General features: G+C 39.6%; 1 protein-coding gene across 2 annotated transcripts in view; it reads left to right on the top strand.

The window, feature by feature from the left end:
- Window positions 1-20,895, top strand: part of KMO (kynurenine 3-monooxygenase) — a 58,175-nt gene that overhangs the window by 9,855 nt on the left and 27,425 nt on the right. For both annotated transcript variants that reach the window (XM_053605724.1, XM_053605723.1), the window contains exons 2-5: window positions 8,961-9,030; window positions 10,111-10,208; window positions 11,043-11,132; window positions 16,570-16,618. In XM_053605724.1, the coding sequence (XP_053461699.1) occupies window positions 8,961-9,030; window positions 10,111-10,208; window positions 11,043-11,132; window positions 16,570-16,618 (307 nt within the window). The remainder of the gene's footprint in view (window positions 1-8,960; window positions 9,031-10,110; window positions 10,209-11,042; window positions 11,133-16,569; window positions 16,619-20,895) is intronic.

The raw sequence follows: 20,895 nt of genomic DNA, 5'->3' as shown, positions 1-20,895 counted from the left end.
AAAAATCGTGAGTTTTCCCAAGAGACTCCTTGGAATGTAGGACAATCACCTTATCATCATCAAAGGGGGGAAAGGCAAGATCTCTGCTTGGCTTTAGAGGCCAATTCCAGAGGACACAGATCAGAGAGTTCAGGGTAAGGATTAAAAAATAGAGCAATATTTGGCTTAACATATGTAATTCTGGCAGATGTGATAGTTACTAACAAAGTAGGAGACATATTTGTGTGGTTATTACATTGTGAGTAGATTAACGATCTGATGATTCTCCTTGTACCATTGATATGTCCAAAGAAAAATGCTTGGGAGGCTAAACTATAGTTCCATGACTAAGGACAGATTTCAGTAAAAATAAGCTTTACAGAAGCTTATTAGATAACAAACTCAGGAACAGCTATGATTCTCAGAGTTTCATATGCTTCATTAAGTCAAAAATAGCTGCTACATGTTTACATTATCTGTTTAATTTCTTTTTTTTTTTTTTTTTTTTGTGGTTTTTGGCCGGGGCTGGGTTTGAACCCGCCACCTCTGGCATATGGGACTGGCGCCCTACTCCTTGAGCCAGAGGCACCACCTTATCTGTTTAATTTCAAACATACTACACGAATAGGCATAAAATGCGAGAAACTTTTATAATCCTGATCCTCTTTGCTCATAGGGTCAACCTTTATGAATTAAAAGGTATGATTTTCTCATGATCATTGAATACTTAAACAATCATTGCTAAAGGGGTCACTTGGGAATCAACAGAAAACCACACCAGCTGAGCACATGAGAAGCAGATCTCCACATTTACATTAACACAAAGGAAATTTTCAAATAATGTTTTTTAAATGGTATGTGAGGTACCCATGTAATAGATTAAGATGTGATCAAAGCACATGATCTGTAAAGAGGGAAGTATGAAGAGAAAAAAATAGGAAGTGGTAAATTCGGAGAATGATAAATTGGGTAAGAAATTTGTAATTAGGTAACCAAGTAATCGCCTCAAAGCTCTTGTACCACAAGGAGGCCAGACCAGATGTTAACAAAACTGAATTTGCAAGTTATTTTGTGATCAAAATAGCTTACTGTTGCAGACTTTTCTTGCTTCAAAACAAATACAGAAAATTTCCATAATTGTTCGTGTCCTTAATGGAACCGTCTCATCTCTATTTCAAGGCTTAATCCCAAGAACTGGCACTATGAAATTGTTTTTTGTTTCTCCCAGGTGTCTAACCCTGCTCAATGTCATTTCTTCTCTACCAGCCTCCTCCTCCTCTTCTCTATTTATGCTCAGGAACCCAGCTGTGCCTTAGCTGAGAGTTTGTGGTGGGCTTAGAATGTCTCACACACCACATTTTCCTTTCTATTTGTATCTTTACATCTCAGTCTTTTGTGCCAGCATAACTAAAAATGGCAATGACAGTTTTTCTAATTAAACACTTTTACAGAGTGAAAAGGTAAAATAAAGTTAGAGCCTAAAACCTATGTTACTAGCCACATTACTAACCCTTCTAGCTGAACTTACACAAACAATACCTTTTTTTCTTTTAGATTTTTTGGAACCTCAGTTACAAAGAATTGGGATTACAGTAATCTTTGTTTCATTACACACTGTTATGACTGGTCTTGAGGAAGACACTTTTTTTTTTTTGCTTTGTTGTGTTAATAATAATAGTGAGCAACTTCAGGAGGCTGAGGCAGGAGGATTACTTATGCCAGGAGTTCATGACCAGCAACATAGCAAGACCCCATCTCTATAAAAAATAAACAATTAGGCTTGGTGCCAGTGGTTATGGCTCCACCCACATACACTGAGGGTGGTGGGTTGGAGCCCGCCCCAAGCCAGCTAAAAAACAATGACAACTGCAACAACAACAACAACAATATAGCCAGGCATTGTGGTGGGTGTCTGTGGTCCCAGCTGCCTGGGAGGCTAAGGCAAGATAATCACTTAAGCCCAAGAGTTTAAGGTTGTTGTGAGCTGTGATACCATAGCACTCTAGCAAGGACGACATAGTGAGACTCTGTCTCAAAAAGAAAAAAAGCAATTAGCCAGGCATGATGGCCCAGGCCTGTAGTCCCAGCTACTTTGGAGGCTAATGCAGGAGGATCACTCAAGCCCAGGAGTCAGAGGTTGCAGTGAGCTGTGATGATCCCACTGCACTCTAGCCTGGGTAACAGAGTGAGACCTTGTTTCTAATAATAATAATAATAATAATAAGTAAACTACGAACCCACCAAAGTGAGAGTTAACACTTTGCCAGTGACTTCCATCAACCTGTTGGCTTCCACACCTGTTAGAAGTGCTGCCTTGAATCTTGTGTATCATTCCCTTGCCTTTTTATATATAGTTTTATCACATATATTGTCCATAGATCAATTATACATACACATAAATTATGCACATATGTTTCAAAGATTCTATGGTTTAGTTTTGGTTGTCTTTATGAGAGTCTCCTGCAGTATGAAATCATTAGGGACTTCTTTTCATGGTGTAGCACTGCTAATCTATTCATATTATTGTATTTCATTATGTGAATATACCCTGTCTATTCCTTTGTCTATTCCTTGGTAGAGTGCTATGGCATCACAGCTCACAGCAAATTTGTCTATTCCTTTGGGCTGTTCCTAGTATTTATTTTATTTTATTTATTTTTATTTTTTTGCAGTTTTTTGGCCTGGGTTGGGCTTGAACCCGCCACCTTCAGCATATGGGGCCGGCATCCTACTCCTTTGAGCTACAGGCGCCGCCCCCTAGTATTTTTTTTTTTTTTTTTTGTCTATTTTAGTTATGAAAGTGCTACTCTGAACATTCTGGTATATGTCGCCAGTTTCTTTTAGGTATATACCATGAAGAGGGGTTTCTGGTTTGTGGGATATGTGAATGTTCAACTTGACAAGATATGCATAAAGCTTGACCAGCAGTGCATAAGAGATCCCACTAGCCCTCTTCCTCTGTAGCAGTTCATGTTTTCCTGCAGTGAGAATTAGATTTCATCTCGTTGTTCCCACATTATCTAAATTTCCTTCTTTCCCCCTCTGCCATGAAGAATCATTAATGCATGCTTGATTGACAATCATATAGAAGTGTTGGAGAGGTAGCTTGGCACCTGCTGTCCTTAGAAGGATTGAAGAAGGATCTCCACCCAGGTCAGCCCTCCTTTCCCCAGATTCTGGAATCAAGTTTTATCAAAAGATAAAAGAAAGAGAGCGTAACAAACCGATAAGAGAAGACCATTGGCCCACTATGGGCTCAGAGCTGGCACAGTCATTAAGAGCTTTGTTTGTGGGATTTGTTATAGCTCCTTTATTATAGTAGAATTTTCAGGAAATGGATAAATTAATTTTTTTGTATGGAATCCAGTCTTTCTGTTCCTAGGCCATTTCCCTACATTAGGTTTTCACTGATCATTTTTTGCTTTGATTGTTGTTTAAGTGTCCTTATCTTTCCCCTTGCCTGTTTTCCCAGAGAGACCCATTTCCAGACAAACCTCCTGTGGCCTTGTTCCAACTCTGCTGACCATGATCTTCTGATCGACAGTCTTTCCCCAAACACTTTCCATCATCTTAGGAGAAGCAGTTACAACTCCAACACTGTGAAAGAAAGAGGAGTTTCACAAACCTTTCTCTTTACCTTCTTAATCTCTTCTTCTCCTCCTTCTCCTCTTCCTCATCTCCTTCATCTCCTCCATCTCCTCTTCCATCTCCTCCTCCATCTCCTCTTCCATCTCCTCCTCCATCTCCTCCTCCATCTCCTCTTCCATCTCCTCCTCCATCTCCTCTTCCATCTCCTCCTCCATCTCCTCCTCCATCTCCTCTTCCATCTCCTCCTCCATCTCCTCTTCCATCTCCTCCTCCATCTCCTCCTCCATCTCCTCCTCCATCTCCTCCTCCATCTCCTCTTCCATCTCCTCCTCCATCTCCTCTTCCATCTCCTCCTCCATCTCCTCTTCCATCTCCTCCTCCATCTCCTCTTCCATCTCCTCCTCCATCTCCTCTTCCATCTCCTCCTCCATCTCCTCTTCCATCTCCTCCTCCATCTCCTCTTCCATCTCCTCCTCCATCTCCTCCTCCTTCATCTTATCCTCCTCCATCTCCTCTTCCATCTCCTCCTCCATCTCCTCTTCCATCTCCTCCTCCATCTCCTCCTCCATCTCCTCCTCCATCTCCTCTTCCATCTCCTCTTCCATCTCCTCCTCCATCTCCTCCTCCTTCATCTTATCCTCCTCCATCTCCTCTTCCATCTCCTCCTCCATCTCCTCTTCCATCTCCTCCTCCATCTCCTCCTCCATCTCCTCCTCCATCTCCTCTTCCATCTCCTCCTCCATCTCCTCTTCCATCTCCTCCTCCATCTCCTCCTCCATCTCCTCCTCCATCTCCTCCTCCATCTCCTCTTCCATCTCCTCCTCCATCTCCTCCTCCATCTCCTCCTCCATCTCCTCCTCCATCTCCTCTTCCATCTCCTCCTCCATCTCCTCTTCCATCTCCTCCTCCATCTCCTCCTCCATCTCCTCCTCCATCTCCTCCTCCATCTCCTCTTCCATCTCCTCCTCCATCTCCTCTTCCATCTCCTCCTCCATCTCCTCTTCCATCTCCTCCTCCATCTCCTCTTCCATCTCCTCCTCCATCTCCTCCTCCTCCATCTCTTCCTCTTCCTCCATCATCTCCATCTCCTTGTCTTCCTCCTCCTCCATCTCCTCCTCTTTCTCCTTCTCCTCTTCCTTCTCCTCCTCCTTCTCCTGATGCTATGTAGCCAATTAGTCTTTGGAAGAAAATCCATTTTTTTATGTGAAATTCTCTGTCAGTTTGCTGTTTTTCTTTTTCTTGATACAAACTGATTCCTAGTATGGCCCTTCCCTAGAAATTCTTTAATACACAAGTACAGAGAAGATAGAGAAGCAATTTTTCCTAAGTTGGAAAAAAGGAGGAAAAGTATGTTTGTGTTTCAGAGAAGGAAATACCCTGTCATGCATCTAAGTAGCATCTATGCATGAAACATAAGTGTCCAGTGTCCTGCTAAAAAGGAGTGAAGAAAGTGATGAAAAAGGTATAACAGTAGGCAACTTCTTATGCCAGGCACCAGGTCATATTCTTAGCAGGAAAATCTGGGTTGCTGTTAAGAAAATGATGGCAGGTGGGTGGCACCAGTAGCTCAGTGGGTAGGGCGCCGGCCCCATATACTGAGGGTGTTGGGTTCAAACCCAGCCCTAGCCAGCTAAAACAGTAGTGGCAACTGCAACAAAAATACCCTGGTGTTGTGATGGGCACCTGTAGTCTCAGCTACTTGGGAGGCTGAGGCAAGGGAATCACTTAAGCCCAGGAGTTGGAGGTTGCTGTGATCTGTGATGCTACAGCACTCTACCAAAGGCTACAGAGTGAGACTCTGTCTCAAAAAACAAAAAACAAAAAACCAGAAAATGACAGCAGGAATAGAAAGCGACATCATTTCAGACTAACAGATAAAAGGGGAAGTAATTTGCAAGGACCTCTTCAGATACACCAAATGTTAATAGGCAACATGTTCCTCCTTTGAGTAACGGCTACATAGTGGGGAAAATTAAATATTTATTTATTTTTATAATTTTTTTTTTTTGAGACAGAGTCTCACTAAGTCACCCTGGGTAGAGTGTCATGTCCTAGCTTACTGCAACCTCAAACTCTCAGGCTCAAGCAATCCTCTTGCCTCAGCCTCCTAAATAGCTGGTACTTCAGGAGCCCACCACAATGCCTGGCTAATTTTTCTATTCTTAGTAGAGGCAGATCTCACTCTGTTGATCCATCCAGTTCCCCAGCCCCTGAGTTCCTTCAATTCTGAGCTTCTAATCTCTTCCACCCTCACTGCCATTCAACCTCCAAGTCCCACCACCACATCCTGGATCTGAACTTTGTCATTCCATAGAACTTCCCTGTTTCCCAAATAATAGTATCAGACCTAGAACTCTCTGCTTAAAAACCTCCTTGAGTTCTAGCTCTCTCATTCAGTTACTACTGCCATATCTGTTCTTCATAAGCACTTCATGTCACAAGGACTTCCTTCTATCCTATCTGGCTTGGTCATCATGGTCCATCTATTCAATGGAGTTGACAATGAGTATTGTCAACTCTTTTGCTGCATTGTCTTTCCATCCCACCTACATGGCTAAATCCCACCCTGCTTGACTCTAACAGTCTTTTTTCCTTCACATGGAAATACATGCAGTTTGGTGCTGCAAAAAAAAAAAGTAACCCCACAACCCTACATCTTGGTGCTACTATACATTCATCGTCTCCATTTTCTTTTTCTTTTTTTTTCATCGTCTCCATTTTCAATAGGATTGTCAATTTGTCAATATTTCCCAGCCACACTCTAGTTTATTGGTTAAGAGCTCATGTCATGGAATCAGACTGGATAAGTTTGAATCTCAACACCAACTCATGACTCACTAGTTGTGTTAACTTCTGTGAGCCACTTAACTTCTTTGTGATTATAAAACAGGATAATGATAATACCTAATTCATCTGGCTGCAGTGAGGATTAAGTGAATTACAGCAGTGAAAGGTATATAACAACCACTTCACGGATATTGTACTCATATGTTATTATTATTAGTTCTTTAATCAGTGTTCTCTGTTTCATTCCTTTCAGTAATTATTTTAAACATTTATTATGTACTGCTTTTACCTAGAGTCCTTTACTTTCTGAGTCTTATTTGGTTAACTACCATTCATACTTCCAGATCTCAGCTTAGCTTTCACTTTTATCAAGAAGTCATACTTTATCCCACTCCACATCCTTGCGTTTGAGTTAAGGGTCCTTCCTTCTCCACTCTCATAGCTATACTTCTCCCATTATACCCTGGTATTTATCATCCTGTGTTGTAATTGCCATCATTTCCTTAAGAGGCCTGAACATATCCTGATCTCTGATAAGCCCTCACAACCTAGCACAGGGCTGACGTGTAGGAAAAAAAAACCCCAATACATTTATGTAAGTAAATATATGAGTAATAAAAGAAAAAAAAATAGGGACCCAGACAGGACTGGGTCCCAAGGGGAATAATTGTACATATCTTTGGATCACCTTAATGTCTAGCAATGCCTGGGGGTCAATAAATTCTTTTTCAAGTGATAATTTTTTCCTGATCTCTTGAAAGTTGTTCTTAAATTTCCAAAAGCATTCATACTCTTTATCAGCTTGCTTATTCTCTAGATGGTGAAATATTCTTATCCCTCAAGCTCAATTCAAATGTAATCTTTTTCAGAAAGTTATTTTTTAACCAATCCCCTTGTTCTAGTTATCTATTGCTGAATAACAAACCACCCTAGATTTTAGTGGCCTGAAAGAACCATCTATTATGATGCCTCAGTTCTGTATGTGGTCTGTCATGTGGCTGGGGCAGAGTCACCTGTAAGTACTGACCAGGCTGGAGATCCAAGATGGCACACTTGCATGTCTGGTAGTTGGTCCCTGCTGGTGGTGAGGACCTCAGCATATGGCCTGTCTGTATGGCTTGGGCTTCTTACACATTACAGCCTCAAGCTAGTTACTTTCTTACATAATAACTAACTTCCAAAAGGCAGGAAGCAGAAGCTTCCAGTTCAGTTAAAGACTAAGCTTGGAAATGGCTCAAGTGTCACTTCTACTGCATTTTATTGGTCAAAGCTATCACAAGCCCTTCTAGAGTCAAGAGATTGGAGAAATAAACCCCATATTTTGATGGAGGAGCGTCATGGTCATATTGCAGAAGAATGCATACAGTATAAGAGACATTGTTGTAGCCATTTTTGAAAAATACAATCTATCACATCCCTCAAGGCAAAATTAATCTTTTATTTGTGTGTTCTCTCAGTCTTCATTTATTCTTTTTTTTTTTTAATTGTTGGGGGATTCATTGATGGTACAAGAAACCAGGTTAAATTTATTCTTTTTTTATTTTTCCCTTTTTTTCTTTTTTTATTCTCTCTCTCTTTTCTCTCTCCCTCCTTCCTTCCTTTTCCTTTTTTTTTTCTTTTTTTGCATTGATTTCTAGGACCAGAATTATTTTTCAAGGAATCCCTAAACCCCTATGCACACAAAACATTTGGTAAATGCAATAAAACTATATGACTCTAATCTATTATATTTAAAGTACATGTCAATGCTTTGTGATTAAATTTAGTATATATTTTAGATCAACCCATATCAGAAATACAAATAATATGGGGGATCTGCAACTTTTTATATAATCTCCCCAGAATTACAAGATTGTAAAGTGTAGGGAAAAGTGAGCCCTGATCTTTAGCATAAAACTCACTTCCTGCTTGAGAGACCTAGAGAATCACAAGAATGGCATGTGAGTTGTGTGTGTGTTCAAGAGATCAGAAAACTGGCCTCCAAGAGAAAATGTTATGTGTGAGGTGTGGCAATAATAATTATGGTAAAGATTCTCTAGATTCCAAAGGTCTATTGATACTGGAGGCAGAGGTTGTGCTCAAGTTCTAGGGTTTTGCAAAAACAAAGCTGGAGACATTCTATCTGACCTTCTCCATGTCCTCTATAATCAGTGCTAATGTCGGGCAAGCAGTTTTGTCTACTTCTTCCTTTTATGATAGGGCTCTTCTCAGAGTTCCTCAGTCCCCAACGCAGATTTTGTGTCAAGCCTCTTCATTCCTCATGCCAAGCCTCCCTCATCTGGTCACCCCAAACAGCTTCAATAAAGGTTTTCTTCTAATTATTCTATAAACTGTATACATGTTTTGTGCTTGTTCTGTATGAAAGTTATATCTCACTGTAAAAAAGTACAAAAAGAAAACAAAACTACTTCTAAAGTTACACCACTTAATCTGGAACGAATCTTACTATTTTTGTAAGTGGTACTTTCCAGTAGTGACTGAGAAAAATCAATGTGATAAAAAAAGTTGGTAGAGCATAGCCACACACAATGTTTCAGTTCATCACTAAAAATTCCCTACATTTGTGGAATCAGATAAAGATATGAAAAAATTGTTTTGATTCCTAGGTCGGATCATTAAATGCATGCTTCCTTGCAAAGAGGAATTTCCAGGTCGATATATATGAAGCTAGGGAAGGTAAGCTGAGAGTGAAAATTGTCAAATTTTCTTTCTCTTTAGATTTTCTGAATTTTTAAAAGTTCTTTAAAATTTTTTTTTTTAAAGAACTGTTAGATGTCTTTTAAAACCTCAACTATCTAAATTTAACACATTGACTATCACACTAGAAAAAAACTTTTCCTTGGGGCTATAGTGTTTTATTAGGTCAAGATAAGTCAAGAAATGTGTGAATTATGTTTCACGAGACGCTGGGTTCAAACTAGCGTAAATTAAATGCAACTAAGACAGCAGTTAATGTGTTAATTTAATATAAATTTGCTACTGTTAGTGTTTTCTTCAGAGGCATGAAGAAAGTCTTTTATGAGGCCTGACAATTAAAGTCATGAACTCATCCTAGAAAAAGTTCTACGTACCTCATTGCCAAATATCACTATGGTCATCTTCAAAGTATTTCCCTTGGGAAGCTATGCACCAATGCCATCACCCAGTCCACTCTTCAAAGCAATTTTGGAACTCTTTTTCTGAAATGACCATCAGAGCTATTGTCATATGACACACAAAAACATGCAACAACATAAAAAAAAAATGCAACAACAATAATGAGCACCTGGAAAGAGCCCTGGGAAGATACCATCATATATTGGTATGGACACAGCTGTGAAACACTGATATACTATGTTTCATAACACAGTATGAAAACACAGTTATGAAACACAGTTATGAAACATACTGAGTTGTTTGTACAGTGCTGCCAAGGTAAACATGTAGTGGCAAGTTTGTGAACTTAATTGTCAGACCTTGTAGGATAGCAGTTCTAATGATCATTTCAGAAAAAGAGTTCCACAATTGCTTTGAAGGGTAGACAAGATGTTGGCATCCGTACATAGCTTCCCAAGGGGAGTACTTTGAAGGTGACTGTGTGATATTCAGCATTGAAGTATGTACCAGTTTTTCTAGGATGAGTTTGTGAACCTAACTGTCAGACCCTGTAATCTGGTTCTGACTGCACCAATTATTAATATTCAGTTGCAATAATATGCTTATCCTACACTAGGATTTAATTTATGTGTAACATGGAGTCTGCTTCCAATGTCTTAGATATTCGAGTGGCTACATGTACACGTGGAAGAAGCATTAACTTGGCCCTCTCACATAGAGGAAGGCAGGCCTTGAAAGCTGTTGGCCTGGAAGAACAGGTATTTTATTAATGCATTTTCCTTACAGAAGGTAATATCTGATGGTTTTCAATAATCGTGTGGTCATGATTTTATCCTGGTTCAAAGTACTATTTAATGCCAAGAATCTCTGCATGGAAACTCATTCTATGAAGGTTTTCAAAATTCTAAATCTGTCAAGAGGGTGAACATTTGACCCTTTGAGGCACTTGGGGGGCACATTGGGACTCCACCTAGTAATTGCTTCTGACATCAGGCTCTCAACAAAGTCGAAGGTTGCTGCCTATCATAGATTTTCTTCATACATGATGTTGTACACTTTCTAACTGTCTATCATGGAGCTTAGAAATGTAAACTGAAGTGGTATGTGTATGTATTTTTCTTGTTACTATCTTCAGGGACAATGTGTCTTTGAGCAGCTAATACAAGTAAATATCAGTGCTATTTGCATTCCCATAATTTCCTTCAAAACAGCAGCAGCCTTATGTAGGAAAACACTTTGCATTGGATTTTAGGAGACCTGGATTTCATGATATCCCTTTCCATCATCATGAGCAAAGCACCTACCCTCTCTAATAATCACTTTCCTCAATCTGTGATACTTGATTTAGAACACAAAAACTTTAACTCAATTCTAAGATCTAAGGTAAAAGAAAATAAAACCCTAAAGGTTAAGAAACACCATTTTCATTGAATGAGTTTCCACCAAGCTCGGTTTCTGTGGGGTTCCTTAAAAAAATTTTTTTTAATTTCTTTTTGGAAATTATTAAAAATCACAGTTTAAAATTAGTATCTATCTTATTTGCAGATGTCATGATATAGTCATTAAAATCGGTATTTCTGGTTTCATTTCAGATTGTGTCCCAAGGCATTCCCATGAAAGCCAGAATGATTCACTCTCTTTCAGGAAAAAAGTCTGCAATTCCCTATGGGACAAGGTCCCAGGTGGGTTTACCCCAGAGGGCCTTGCTTATCACTTGCTTCACGACGGCCCCTTTCCTCCTTCTCTTAATTTTTGATGTTGCTTTCCTCAGTTTAAACGCAAGTTAGCAAGTTAACACATAGGGGGTGCTCAAAACAGGGCCCAGCACAGAATAAATATTCAAAAATTGTTAGCTATTATTGTTCTCATTATTAGGCTGTTTGTTGGATGATCAGCTGCTTGGGGCAGGCTTTCTCTGCCTTTCCCTTTTCAATCAGATAAAAGAAGATGTCCATGTCATTTGATGTCAATTATAACCTGCAAGAACAACTCCAGAGGGTTTTGTGATGTTGTCACCTCCTCTTAGCTAACCCTCTTGCCCCTAGTTGGCTTAAGGTGTATAGAGAGAGCCAGAGATGCTTTTAGTATTCAGTAATTTCTAAAACACCAGTGGCCAGAAAGTGATGGAGAGTTTATGAAAGAAGATTCATTATCTTACTTGGTACTTTCCTCACCTTTCACACCATAACATGCAGCCCTGGGGAAGATACATATGTTTCTCTGACTATGCCTTCTAAGTTTGTTTCCTGAGAAAGAATGAATGCGGAAAACATCCATCAGTAAGAGCAAAAGCCCAGCTTGCTTTATTTTTATGCCACAGCAACTCATGTTAGTACATTAAGGGCAGATCCCTGGGAGGTTCTTATTTTTCCAAGTCTTTGACTCTGAGCAGAGATCTTACTGTGGGTATCTCTGTGTTTCTCAAACTCACCTGGAATCTTGTTAAAAGGCAGTCTGGGGCGGTGCCTGTGGCTCAAAGGAGTAGGGTGTTGGCCCCATATACCGGAGGTGGCAGGTTCAAACCCAGCTCTGGCCAAAAACTGCAAAAAAAAAAAGGCAGTCTGATTCAATAGGACTTGGATGGAAGCTGAGGTTTTGCATTTCTAACAAGCTTCTAAGTGGTATTTGTGCTGCTGCTCCATGGACCAACTTTAGGTAGCCCAAGATACAGAACATATTTTCAGGGAAACAAGGTCTTCATGGCTTTTGTGATGAACAATGTGGCTGGAAAGTAAAACATTCTGACAATTTAGAGCTTTGGGGTTGGGGCAGAATAAAAATTTTCTATCTAATGGCTTTTTAAGAAGTAACCTGCTTATTTTGGCATTATAAAACAGTCTTCATGCTTAAAACTGGTATCTTAGTGAGATAAACATTTTTAGATAATTAACATGGCCTACTCAATGAGGCTGCAGTTGAGTTAGGTACTACAGGAAAGACAAAAGATTTCTCTCCTTAATAGTTAAGTGACATAGCCACATCAAATCAATTGATGCAAATCAAGTCTAAGCTAAAGTGTGCTCCTCCAGTAATCAGTAATTGTCCCTCTGTGTGCCACGCCCCATGTTGGTTGCTGAGTGTACAGGAAGGGGCCGTGACCTGGTAGGGATGGACAGTAATCAGTGCCTCAGCTGAGTGATGGCCCAAGTGCTCAGCTGTGTGGTGTAGACAAGTAATGCTAACATGGTTCATAGAAATGTTTTAGTTTTCAGAAAAGACTCCACAGAGAAAGTGAGATTCCGGACGGACGTTTTGTTTGAATCTTAAATTGGTAGTGAAATAGAGTTGTCTCAATCAAATGGAAATCTGTCTATGGAGGAAAACTGAACAAGATCAGATTTCCAAGAAATGTTAATTTTTAAATGGACTGATGATAATTGTATATATTCGTGAGTAATGTTTCCAAACATATAATGTATGATTAGATTGGAGTAATTAGTATAGCCATATCATTTCAATTCCTTTGTGTTAGAAACATTCACTTTTTATTTTTTTAAGACAGAGTCTTACTTTGTTGCCCTGGGTAGAGTGCTGTTGGCATCATTGCACCCAGCAACCTCTAACTCTTGGGCTCAAGTGATTGTCTTGCCTCAGCCTCCTAAGTAGCTGGGACTAAGGCACTCACCACAACACCTGACATTTTAGAGATGGGGTCTTGCTCTGGCTTAGGCTGGTCTTGAACCTGTGAGCTCAGGCAATGTGCCCACCTCTGTCTCCCAGAGTGCTAGGATTACAGCATGAGCCACCGCACCTGGCCTACCATTCACGTTTTAAGTGCAAATGTATATTGGAAGAGAAAACCTGCAAATACCTTCAGCATGATAGAATCTTACAGTGACCAGCAACCTCAGATTCGCTGAATCCTACCACCTTGTTCTATAGATGAGGAAATGGGCTGTATGGCTTACATAAGAGTAACAGCAAGGGAGAAATAAGGTAGGTTTCCTCATCAAGGAACTGCCAGCCATACGTGGTACAGGAGGCCTGCGCACTACTGCCTACACACATTTATTGCTTTTACTCAGCAAGAGTGAGTTACAATAATCAACTTAGCATTTGTTTTGAACATTCAGAGGAAGCCAAAGTTATCACAACCTTCTCCAGATAGTAAGCCAATAAAATACATATCAATAGCCTAAGGAATAAATATGGTTCAAAAATCAGAAAAGCTAAAGGAAGATAGTGGCTTAGACCTGAGACCAAAATTAGATTCTTAACCCAGCACTGTGTGTGTGTGTGTGTGTGTGTGTGTGTGTGTGTGTGTGTGTGTGTGTGTGTGTAAGAAAAAGAGAGAAGAGTGAAAGTGTGGTTGCGAGTTTCTGTTTAGGGGCCTTTGATACATTACTAGAGTGAGGAAATGGTCTCTTCCCTGTCATTCTTGCTGTTTTTCAATTCTTAAGATCTGGATTAATCCTGAATTTACAGCGGCCCTTCATATTTCAATTTTCCATTATTAGCTTTATATCTCAATCAAACACAGGGGCCTGTTTGCCTTTGAAGAACTACATAAAATTGCTTATAACTGATCAATTCCACAGCCCATGGAAGCACAAAGCTGTGCCCATGGACCCAGATCTCAGCAAATCCCCAAGGCAAGTAGGTTCTCTTGGCCTCTGCCCCTTGGTACTCCACTCTCTCTCCCCTGGTATTGGCTGGGTACTGCAATAATCCGGATGTGGGAGTGACTCAGATTTTTGGTTATGATATGATACAGTCCATACATTCTAGTGTCCACACAAGACTTGACCAATGTGTCGATGTGTTTAAATGTCAACCAAGCCTGATAACGGATGTGGAAAGAATATTTTCCCCACATATGCGAATCTATGCAATTTGAATGTTTCCTGACACATTTTGAATAGGAAGTTTGGTTTCCACTAGAATACAGTCTATTGATGACAGAAGACACAGGAAAACAGAACTTTGAGGCAGAGAGTAAAGAGGTCTCTGCCTATGCTACTTCCTCAGTTACTGCCACTGTGGTATGACTGAGTTAATTTTGCATAAAGTATAGATTTAGCTTGTCAACGAAAAGGAACCAAAACTATATAAAATAATTTAAAGTGGTTTATTAAGAGCTGAATATGTGTAACCATGGCTGGGAGAGCCACGCCCAAAAAGCCTTGAGCAAGTTGTCCCATTGTGGTTGGGTTACAGTCTGGTTTTATACATTTTAGAGAGACAGGAAACACACATAAAATCACAAATCAATATGTGAAAGGTGTGCATTGGTTTGATCCAACAAGGCAGGACATCTTGACTGGGGGAGTTTAAAGGTTCTTTAATTTGCGATTGATTTTTTTGAGTGAGTAGGGCACCGGCCCCATATACCGAGGGTGGTGGGTTCAAACCCAGCCCCAGCTGAACTGCAACCAAAAAATAGCCGGGCATTGTGGCGGGTGCCTGTAGTCCCAGCTGCTCGGGAGGCTGAGGCAGGAGAATCGTGGAAGCCCAAGAGCTAGAGGTTGCTGTGAGTCCTGTGACGTCATGGCACTCTACCGAAGGCGGTAAAGTGAGACTCTGTCTCTACAAAAAAAAAGAATCTTTGTCTAAAGGTTTGGAATTTTAAATTAAATAAGGAAATTTGTTAATCAGAGACAAGTCACTGGACATAGACCAAGAAAGACTCAAGTGACCTGTTGAATGGATGACTTCACGTGTGGTTTAACCTTTGTCTTTTAGTGTCTCATCCCTCCTCTCCTCATGGCCAACAGTTCAGCTTTAAGGTTTTCCTGGGATCCTGTTGGCTAAGAGGGGGTCCATTCAATCAGTTGGGGAGGTTAAGATTTTATTTTGGTTCACAAGCTGTTAATATAAAACTTCCTATTTGGGGATGAGGTGAAGATTCATAAATTAGTATACTTGTGCTCAAAATACAGTGATGGGCCGAGTGTGGTAACTCATGCCTGTAATCGCAGTATTTGGAGAGATCAAGTGGGAGGTTCTCTAGAGTCTAGGAGTTTTAGAACAGCCTGAGCTGAAGTGCAGCCCCGTTTCTACCAAAAATAGAACAATGAGCCCAGGCACAGTGGCTCCTGAGCTACTCAGGAGGCTGAGGTAGGAAGATTGCTTGAGCCCAGAAGAAGTTAGGAAGGTTCAGTGACCTGTGATGATGCCACTTGACTCTGGCTTGGGCAACAGAGAAATACTCTTGTTTCAAAAAAAAAAAAAAAAGAAAAAATTGTGATGTTCCATAATTTGGAAAATTATATGCTTTAGATTTTTAAAGAATAGATTCACCTGGAATTGCAAGCCTGCGTTATGACTTTCATGGGCCAAAGGTAGGCACTTTTACCCCTGTGGGCTTCTTTTTCTAGACGATAATAAGCACAAAAAATTACATTTACTATCATCTAAGCTGGATTTATTATTATATATTCTAATTAATAATAATATATTTATTATATATTATTATATGTTATATACTTGGTTTGTTTTATTTTCCTTCTGATTTTAAAATAAACTAAAATGAAAACATTTTCATGGACTCCCAATAGTATTGTAAGCACTAGCCACTGTGCCTCACGAAACAGCTTTGCTGAATTATCCTATAAAGTCAGAAACAACCAACACACCTCCTGGTGAGGGCTGGCGCTATTCCTACCAGCCCCAGGCTCCCCACAATTAATACACACGCACATACGCGCACGCATGCACGCACGCACATACGCATACACAAATGAGCACCGACCCCTTTTAACTGAAATGAAGGCCTTCAAGGTAGTTCTTCTGGGAAATAGTACTTTTATTCTAGTGATGCTGTCATTACTAAAATTTTCTTCACAGCTAAATTTAGAGACTTAAGATGAAAACAAGACATTTTTGATTTGTTTCTAAAACACAACTCTGTTAATGAAAATAATATTTTAGCTACAAGGGAATGACTTGGTTTGTAAAGTATCAAACTTTGAAAAAACCTGAGTGTAAACTTGGGCATTACGGAATGGTACATGTATTTGGTTAAAATATTTATTTTTTAAAAGGCTACTTAGCTAAATGGTTATAAAACTGAGCCTGTAACTTCTGCTAAATAAAATTATTTCCTATTGCTGAGTGAATAACTTAGAATTATATTTATGCATTCCTCAGAAACAGTGTATATTCTATTTTTCCTTCCAGTATATTCTTTCTATAAGCAGAGAAAGTCTAAGCAAGGATCTGTTGACTGGTAAGTTCAATGCTTTTATTCACCAGTTGTCATGTTTAGTAAAGAGTATAAGACTAATATTGTCATATGATTTATTGGGATTTGTTCACTATTCCTTTTTTTTTTCTTTTGTTGCTCCATTACTTCCAGTTTAATAGTGAGTACGTGTGGTATTTCTTTTTCCACTCTTGTAAAACTTCACTTAGAAGAATGGCCTCTAGTTGCATGCAGGTTGTTATAAAAGGTATTAGTTCACCATTTTTTATGGCTGAGTAGTACTCCATAGTATAAATACATCACATTTTATTAATCTACTTGGGTTGTTTCTACCTTTTTACCATTGTGAGTTGTATTGCAATAAACATTCGAGTACAGTGTCCTTTTTTTTTTTTTAAACAGAGTCTCACTTTGTCACCCTCTGTAGAGTATTGTGACATCACAGCTCACACCAACCTCAAGCTCTTGGGCTTAAGCGATTCTCTTGCCTCAGCCTCCTAAGTAGCTGGGACTGCAGGTGCCTGCCACAATGCCCAGCTGTTTTTTTGGTTGTAGTTGTTGTTTGGCAGGCCCAGGCTGGATTTGAACCTGCAAGCTCCCGTGTATGCGGCTTGCGCCCTAGCTGCTGAGCTACAGGTGCTGAGCCAAGAGTACAGTGTCTTTTTGATAAAATGACTTTTTTCTTCCTTTGGGTAGTAGTATTGCTGGATCAAACAGTAGGTCTACTTTTACTTCGTTGAGGTTTCTCCATACCACTTTCTGTATAGATTATACTAGTTTGCAGTCCCATCAGCAGTGTATAAGTGTTCTTTTCTCTCCACATCCACACCAGCATCTATTGTTTGGGAATTTTTGATAAAAGACATTCTCACTGGAGGTACATGATCCCTCCTTGTAGTTTTGGTTTGCATTTCTCTGAGTATTAGAGACACTGAGCATTTTTTCATATGTTTATTGGCCATAAGTCTATCTCCTTTTGAACACTTCTATTTCACATCCACTATTCCTTCTTGTGAGTTATAAAGGGCAAGACTATGAACTTTACAAAGTCCTTCTTGATGAGTAGTAGAAATACAGCCTCCAGTGTGGCTTTTTCATTTTAACAATCATCTAAAATCATTTAACATTTACCACATTCCTATTGTCTCCTCGGCACTGGGAATGAATGAGTGTTCACTGTTTGATGCAGAACTCACAGTCTAGTGGAAAGACAGATAATTAATTTGCAAAAGGACATGAGTACATTTGCCTTTCAGAAAGATGAGCAGCAGTCCCAGGCTGCAATCCTCAGGGCATTTCTACAATCCTGAGCCCAAAAATGAGGCCCTGGCGTAAAGCCACAGCAGTGTGGTTAGAGGGAAGGGATAGACCCATAAAATTAGCAGGAGACCAGATAGGAAGTACAGGAAATTGAGAAAGAGAAAGATTTAAAATATAACCCTGATTTTTTTTTAATTGGGGTAATTAAAAAGACTCACCCCTTAATGGAAAAGTCACTGGGCTGCAAATTAAATTTATAAATTGGTTAATAATTTCAATTCAAGTTGAGGGGAAAGGGAATAAAGAAGGGGGAAAGGACAGGGGGTATTTGGGGTGCGCCCACTGAATGGGCCAATGTAGGGGTATCTGACACACCTTTTGGGTGCAGGACATAACTAAAAGAGGGATTCTACCCAATAAATTCAAATGTGACTTGATTGTGCCCTCATATGAGCCTGAAATTTAAAAAAAAAAAAAAGTTGCAAAAAAAATGAATAAATCTAATCATATTCTATGGAGCCCTTAAATTTAAGCCTAAGTTGTAGTATCTTTACCTCTTCTTCAGCATTTATACTACACAGATTAATGCCCAGCAAAGCATGCTGCTTCAGTATTTCTATCGTCTTTTAAACCAATCCCTCTAGACGCAGTGAAGTAGCCCCTGATCCTTGGAGAGCAGAGTTCCAACATGACTTGTCTTTGTTTCTCTGCAGTCGTCTCACAGTTAAGTTTGCAATGTGTCTGTTGAATAGAATGGAAAGGATTAGAATTGAACTGGAAGGAGAAATGCACTGGGGAAATGGGGAAATTCAAGGATTTATTATTCTTAATTTTTAATTCTTAATTAAAATTCTTAATTTTTGTTATATTTATAAAACTGTCTTTTGGATAGGTAGATGTGTAAATTTGGAGCAGTCTGAAAACATATGTGTGTTGATTTTTTTAAATTAATTAAAAAAATTTTTTTTGTAGAGTCAGGGTCTTGCTGTGTTGCCCGGGCTGTCTCTTGGCCTCCCCAAATGCTGGGATTTGGGCATAACCCTCACACCCAGCCCCTATTCATGTTGATCTTAAAGAAAGCAAAAGAAGCACAAAATAGCTTTTTTAAAACACAGTATAGTAGACCTCCGTCACCCTTCTTTTACCATCTTCTGAATTTATTAAGATAAAAATAACAGTGAACATTCATTGAGGGACCAAGCACTGTTAAAAAATGTTTTATCTGCACTGATTTGCATAACCCTCTCAACAACTATATGAGGTGGGGATTATTTTTATCTCCATTTTACAAGTGGTGAAAGGAAGACTTAGAGAGCTTAGATCACACCTGACAAGTGGTAGAATCTAGATTTAAATTTGAGTCTATTTATTCCTAAGTGCATACTGTACTGCCTTTCTGCCTCCAGTACTGTCTATAAAACATCTGCTAATACTAAGGAGCTAAAGCATTAGAAAAGTACAATCTTGGTATCCACATCAGAAGTTGCCCTAATTGTTTTTCACTGGAAATATGCTCTATGGCATGCGATTTCATAAATACCATAGTATGTTAATAAAATGAAGCTGAACCTCTAACTCCTTAAATTTGTTAGGCATATAAAGTTCTTTATTCCTTTACGAGGCATCCCACGTGTCAGCTGCTCATTCCACATATCTAATCGGTTATCAATGGTCATTCCTCCCTAAATGAACAATCCCTCCTGTGAAAACATTGGACCAAATCATTTCCCTGCATCAGCGTTTCATGGAGGATTGTTTCATGGTTCATGTGCTATTCTGTGAGATATTAATCACTGTTAAGTAAAATAAAACAAACACAGTCTATGTGGCCAAATAACTTTGCCAAATCCTGCATCAACAAGTTTTGAGTTTATTTTCCTGCAATACTTCTCTGGGCTTTTACAATGGCAGTGTGCACTGCAGACTTCCCAGAGCTGCACTGTCCCAGTTTGTGCCACCAGGGCCAGACACATGTACAATTTCCAACTTTATGTTGACTATGTTAAAAAAAGAAAAACTAAAAAGAAACAGATGAAATTAATTTTAATAAGGTATTTTCACCTAACATATCCAAAATATTATCATTTCAATGTGTAATCAATATGACAGCTACTCATGACTCACTGGCATGCTTTGGCATATGTATTTTTGTTCTAATTTGCCAAGATCCGGGGCAAATAGCATATCTCAGTTCAGACCTGCCTCATTTGAAGCATTCAACAGCCATATGTGGCTGGATACCAGGACAGCACAGCCCAAGACATAGGAGAGCATTCAGGATTTCACTACCATCTTTGACAACCATGGAACAGTTTCTTTTAGGGAGCGTACACCAGGAAAAAACTTTGGGATGTAATACTCTATGTATGTAAAAAATAAAAATAATTTTTAAAAAAGTTTATTTCACAAACACCTTTTGTGTTTTTAAAAGATAACTTTAGTACTGAGTTCCCAACTCTGGTATTGGTCCATGGCCTGTTAGGAGCCAGCCATAGAACTCTGCCAACCTCCCAACTCACTGGTGGGAAAACTGTCTTCCAGGAAACTTAGGAATGAGGTCACACACCAGGAGGTGAGCAGCAGGTGATCAAGTGAAACAGCTTCATTTGTATTTACAACTGTTCCCAATTGCTCACAGGGTCTGTGGAAAAATAGTCTTCTGTGAATCTGGTCCCTGGGGCCAGAAAAGTCAGGAGCACTGCCTTACTACATGAGCTAAAACTCTGTTTTTTCTAGTTATTTGCCAAAATAATTTTTCTTTTTTTTGAGACAGAGTCTCAGTTTGTCACCCTCAGTAGGGTGCCATGGTGTCATAGCTCACAGCAACTTCAAACTCTTAGACTCAAGTGATTCTCTTGCCTCAGCCTCCCAAGTAGCTGGGACTACAGGTGCCCACCACAATGCCTGGCTATTTTTAGAGACAGAGTCTTGCTCTTGCTCAGACTGGTCTTGAATTCCTGAGCTGAAACAATTCACCTGCCTCAGCCTCCCAGGGTGCTAGGATTATAGGCGTGAGCCACCACACCCAGCCCAATAGATAA

The sequence above is a fragment of the Nycticebus coucang genome, chromosome 10, assembly GCF_027406575.1.
Source record: "Nycticebus coucang isolate mNycCou1 chromosome 10, mNycCou1.pri, whole genome shotgun sequence".
NCBI lineage: Eukaryota > Metazoa > Chordata > Mammalia > Primates > Lorisidae > Nycticebus > Nycticebus coucang.
This window is presented reverse-complemented; position numbering and strand designations above follow the sequence as displayed.